This window comes from Cetorhinus maximus, chromosome 13 (genome assembly GCF_964194155.1).
Source record: "Cetorhinus maximus chromosome 13, sCetMax3.hap1.1, whole genome shotgun sequence".
In the NCBI taxonomy this organism is placed as follows: domain Eukaryota; kingdom Metazoa; phylum Chordata; class Chondrichthyes; order Lamniformes; family Cetorhinidae; genus Cetorhinus; species Cetorhinus maximus.
Genome location: NC_135891.1, coordinates 104,055,237 through 104,061,236, shown reverse-complemented (window position 1 = coordinate 104,061,236; position 6,000 = coordinate 104,055,237). Strand labels below are relative to the sequence as shown.

Genomic DNA, 6,000 nt, shown 5'->3' with positions numbered 1-6,000 from the left:
ACCAGGTAAGTCCATACTGGGGGTGGGGTTAGAGGGATGTTGGAGATTGAACTTGGAAGGAGGAGAGGTAGATCAGAGAGGGGAGGAGTTTGATTGGATGGGCTGTCAATCTCAGGTTGGCAGGTTAGGGCCAGGGGCTGGGAGGAAGGAGGTTTGAAGCTCATGCGGCCTTGGAGATCTCGGGTGGGAAGATGCCCAATTCCAAAGGTTTCTCAGGCAGACACCTGGATTTAGGATGCATCTGTAAGGGCACTCACCTCCTGGATTCACCAAGTCCTCACCTTGATTGAGCTGCTGTCTTCTCTCATGAGCGGGAAACCCAACCAACCAGAGTTAAATTCCTCATGTAGAATGACAGAAGCTCAGAGCTTTGTTATCATTTTAATTCCAACCCACCCAACTACTGGCCTCAGCTGAAACCAGAAGCAATTGGGTTGAAGGTGGGTTTGGGTCAGGAAACATTTCTCAGTTTGACCCCTGATCCGTTCTTTTAAAATTAAAATTCTCTCTTTGTTTTTCCCATTTTGTAGAGCAATTGAGCTATTTCAATACCAATTACAATCCAATATTGGGGCACTGACCACATGTCAAAACAAAATAAAGAGAAACAGACAAGGGGAGGGGAATTTAATGCCCTCTCCTGTGGTTGGTTTCGTGGTAGGGGGCATTTAATCAGTTGGAAAGATGGTGGGGACCCTGCCACCTCCCCACCTCTGCCTGATTAAATACATGGCAGCAAGGCCCATGGACAGCCTTCCTACCTCACTGCCAACTGATGCTATGTGGGCAATGGTATTCAACCAGCAACAGGTGGGGGGCTTGCCATGTGGGAAGCCCAAAAAGCAAGCCCTGTTGGGTCTGCTTGCGGGCTCCTAGCACTCAATGCCTGATCACGGGACCTTGCATTCGGAAGGGGGGTGCCCACTGTGAGTCATTCCCTGCCCTTGCTGCTGACCTCCTTCCTCTGCAACCCCCTCCTCACAATCACGTTCCTGTCATCACTTAGCTGTGCCTGGGTGATCCTGAGTCTCTGGTGGGTGTAGTTCTCACAGCTACCACCTCCCCAGTGGCATTGCCAAGTAGTAAAGAAGTTGGCAACTCTCAGCAGCTTTGATTTCCTTCCTTATTGGCACCTGAGGCGAGTCTTCCCAAAAAGAGATGACCTGGGGCTCTTGCTGATGGAGCGAGGCCTTCATTAAATACCACGCCATGGTATGAAGAGTGACATTGGGTGCAGCATCCACTGACAGCTACCAATAAGAGGACATTCACAGGAGTGTCATTCCTTCGAGGTAAATTGGAAAGTTGGTGCAGGGATAGTGGAAAGTTAAACTAGCAAAAACCAACTCAATTTTAAAACCTATTTCAGAAGTTTTGTTTTACTAAAGCACCTGAACCAAAAAGACTAGTACTGCTGAAGAGAGACAAGTTGAAGCTTTTCATCTAGCACTCAAGACACTTCACAAGAATACCAATAAGGGGAAAACAACAATTTACACTGTATGATAGTGCTGAGAGGAGTCTAGTATTCGAGGATCCATCTTTAGGAACTCCTGACTAATTTACTATTTCTGCCTTTTATTTTACCATCAGGAAAAGGATCTAGGTATGTCCAAACAGTCCTGAAGGAAGGTCACAAACCTGTTTTTCTCCATAGATGCTGGCAGATCTGGTGAGTATTTCCAGCATTTTCTGTTTTTAGTATTCAGCTTTCCCCCTCCAAAGAAAAATTGTTTTTTTTTATTTGTTCAGAGGCTGTGGCTGTCACTGGCTAGGCCAGCATTTATTGCCCATCCCAAACTGCCCTTGTGCACATTTGATTTGTCATCTTTCAAACCTATGGATTCCTTAATTTAAAACTGTATATCCAAATATTCATATGCAGATAAAAATTATGCTTGATTAATTTTAAATACAAGCATTTTCCAGCTTCAAGTGCATGACTGCCCTCATCACGTGGCAATACAGCTGATGACAGCCGGCCACAAAGTATCAATTAAATGAGTGGAAAAAAATACAAATGTCACACACATTGCAAATGGTATCCCAGAAACAAAGCTATCTTCCCTCCATACTTTTACTGAAAGGGATGCAGAAAAACATCCTAATTTGAATAATTCGTCACTCAGAGGCCGATAATACCATTTTAAAAATTATGTTTAAGTCAAATATAAGATTGAGGAAAGATGACTGGACAAGGTCTGTTGTGAGGGTTGAACAAAATGTAAAGCCTAACTTTACAGATAACTTCTCCATTTTCCCTTTAATAGCTGAAAATATGACCCGCCTCTAAAGGTTGCCTGTTCCACCATTAAGGAGCAAGTGAGTCTAAGTCAGTCTAACCATATTTTGCTTGCTGCATTTTTGATTAGTAATTAAAGAGTAATAGACAGTGATTGAGCATGGGGGCTGGATTTTTGGGGCATTGTGGCAATGCTGCAGGTCTTTAAAAATGGTGGACAGAACCCAGATCTGGAAGTGCTGTCCTATTTCCAGCAGATCCCATGCTGGTAGGAGAATGGCAGGGGGACACAAGTACAAATTGGTTGCACCATTTAAACTCAGCACAAGCAGACTTGATTTTCACTCCAGGAAAAGCCTCATCCTGGTGTGTATGTTCCACAACTTTACCGTAGAGACATAAATGCTTGTGAATGACAGTTAAGGTATGTAGAACCATCAAATTACCTGTCCTTTAAAATAAAATTTTAATGCCATCAGAGTCAAACAAAATCTGTTCCTGCACTTTCAATAACTGTTGACATAACCCCAAGTGCTTTCGTTAGAGCATTATTAGTGCTTGAATGCTTTCCACAAACTATCACCTCAGTAGGGGGCTGAAAGTTGAGTTTGATTGACAGCTCAGAGGCTATTAAAGATTTAGCTGTATTTGATATGGGATTGAGTACTTGAGGGAATTTAAATAGGGTTGCATGGATAGGACTTCAGTGAACTCCAATAGCTATTTAGAACTTTCATTTTATTTCACATCAATTGAGACACCTGAAATCCTCCATTCCAAGTTTAATCCTATAACTTGTCTTTTATTTCTACAGGATTCCCACCCAGAAGTCAGGCCTGGCTCCCTGTTTGGGGGAGGGGGGGGGGAGAAAGAATATTCCAGGAGCAGGCAAGAAACAAGTTGCTGTGTTCATGGAGCAAGGCAGTGATGACAGGAAAGTTAAGCTAGGCACTTGGAAATAAAATTTAAATTCTTAATCCCTAAAAATGGATGTTGAGGTCATAAGATTATTCCAATTGAGGCTGGAGGTGACAAGCATATAATTTCAGCCACAGAAAGGAATGAGTGGACTAACAAAATGGAACCAGTACTGATTTGAGTTGCAAAGCGTTTGGTTCAATTTAAGGCAGTAACTAGGGGTCAAGGGTTTGTGGCAGAAGCAAAAATGGCTTTGGTTTCTTTTCCCTCCCCGAGGGGATTGTAGTTCATCCAAAACTTTGGACAAATAGTCTGATAATGGAGGCGAGAGAGAGTATGGTTGAGAGTTAAGAGATTAAAGCAGTCAACATATGTTGAAGCTGTGATGCCAAGGGGCAGCCTATTTGCAGGGAGTAAGGGGCAAAGGATAGATTGTTGAGGATTCATGACAATAGTGCAAGGGTGAAAAGAGAAACCATTGCTGGAGATGCTTTGGCTAGGATTCAAAAGACATAAGTGCATCCAAGCAACTGAGTTGGACAGAGGCTTTGGAAGAGGATGGTGAGATCAAAGGCTGCAAAGAGGCAGCAGAAAATGCACTAATGGTTACAGTGGATCTTATTTGACTGCTTGGGGAGATTTAAAGTTTAGGAAAGGGAAGAATAAAAAAATACAATTTTTCATTTCATGGCCAAACCAATGAGCATTCAACCCAAAAGATAAGATTTTTAATTGCCATAAAACAAAGAAATTCAACAAAACAGTCCAAAGTTATTCTAAACAATTACAAGCCAAGTTATTGGAATATACAGCAACAATCTGCCAAGAAACTCGAGCACAATATATACATCAGAATTTCCTCCAGGTATGCACACCACATTTGTCAGATCCACTTTTCCACATGTGAACAGGTTTAAAAGCAGACCATCATTGGCCTGGACTGAAAGGCTGATATAAATTCAGTAGATCGAGTTTGATTTCCACCAGCTGCTTGTATTAGTCATTTATAGGTACTTGGGTAAATCCTTTTCAATCACCTGTTTGAGATAAAGACAAAAAAACTGTAAACATAAAATACATTAGATGGCCTCATTATGAATATTTGGCTGAGCTCCAAGACTGACTAATGCATTCAACCCTGTAGGCAATGTTTACACAGCTGTGAAAAGGGGGTGCCATCTTTGTTTGATATGGTTGTAATAAGCTTCTCTTTGATGTGGTTATTCAATGCCAGTTTACTTATTTGGCCAGAGGTTAAGGGGACTAAATCTTTCATTGATACTATGAATGGCTGTTTAATTGACATGGTTGGAGGAGGAGCTGTTTTTTCCCCCCCTTGAGATTTTCAAAGCCCCTTTGAAATGCTCCTGAAAATGATAAAGCAAGCAAAGACTTGCCAGTGTTATTATATGGCTCACTGTATCCACTATATACAAAACCAGAGAATGTATGAGATATGAGGGGGCATGGGGTGGGGGTAAGATGAGGGCTAGGAAGTGAACTGGGCCAATGTCTCAGTAGAGAGATGGGCCATCTTTTGCCATCTGCCTGCTTTGGGAGGCAGCAGCCTCTACTTCAGGAGACCAAAATATCAGAAGTGGGCTGATTTTTAAGTCAGTTCTGCAATGTCATGAAATGCCATAAGACTCCGTTCCCAAACAGAGAGAATGAACCTTGTCAGACAGCAGAGGTGAGATGGATGTCAAAATTGATGAATGTGGGGAAACTGACCCATCGTCTGTAGAGGATACTGAAAAAGCAGCATGAAGGTGAGGTTATGGATGTACCCCATCCCCTCAATTGGGCAATTTAAAAAATGCAACATGCAAAATTATGCTTCCATTCAAAAAGAACTCTCAAGATACTTTAAAAATGAAATGCACATCAATCTCTACCTCCTTCAGCTATTTTGAGGCAAGGGTAACCAAAGATAACATCACCCATCAGTAGAGATATGAAGTGCTCCTTACACCAATAGGGAAGCAGCCATATGCTGCATGTAAAAATTAATAGATGGGCTGGTATACAAGGGATCAAACAAGACCTAAAAGTGTTAATTCAAGCTCTCTTCAAATAAATCATTGGACTGATAATATAACCCCATCTGAAGTGGGATTATACTGAACCAGTGTCTAGGTAGAACAAACAAAGTCTTGTAGCTGATAATTAGTGAGAAAAGTAAAGATATTCATTAGATCTCAAGCCAAGTGCTATTTTCCATTACCTGATCTTCTTGGTCCCTTTGTTCTCTCTAGTTACTTGGTTCTGTCCTTTTGCCAATTCTTTTGTTGCCTTGCTTGCTGGTCTTTGTCCCTCACTGCACTAAATTCCTCAAAGATAAAGCTTTCCTACTTGAGATACAAAGCCAAAACTATGATATCTTCTAACAGACCACTAATGCATCTCTTCTGGGAAGAGATGTAGAAAGTTTCAAATGCAGGAGCCTACTCCACAAGGAAACATTAGTTTATAGCTAATTCAGAGACAGAGGATCACCTGCAGAGTCCTCAATGCCTAATGGGAACTAGTATTCTAGCTATAATACAAACTATTTACACTAGAAATACAGCAGGTAACTAGTTTCCCCATGAAATTATGCATACATACAAGAAGCCATTCAACATAACTCACTAAAACTGCTAACTGGGTCTTGACAAATCATAGTTTGACTGTCAAACTGCAGTATCAGAGGGGGTTAAAAGCAGAGGCAAAAAAAGTAATCTATTAAAGCCTTGGATGATTTAATTGACTGGTAAATCTATACAAATTAAGAGGTCCAGGTCCAAGTTTGCAATGCTTGTTGATTGTTATTTTGGAATTCTTGGGGCAACAGCTGTGAT

At 41.5% G+C, this 6,000-nt stretch overlaps 1 protein-coding gene across 2 annotated transcripts in view; it reads right to left on the bottom strand.

Annotated features, from left to right (window-relative positions):
• Window positions 1-3,836: 3,836 nt before the first annotated feature.
• Window positions 3,837-6,000, bottom strand: part of LOC144688905 (phospholipid hydroperoxide glutathione peroxidase-like) — a 32,898-nt gene continuing 30,734 nt past the window's right edge. For both annotated transcript variants that reach the window (XM_078555929.1, XM_078555928.1), the window contains exon 8: window positions 3,837-4,197. In XM_078555929.1, coding sequence (XP_078412055.1) covers window positions 4,165-4,197 — 33 coding nt within the window. In that variant the 3' untranslated portion in view covers window positions 3,837-4,164. The remainder of the gene's footprint in view (window positions 4,198-6,000) is intronic.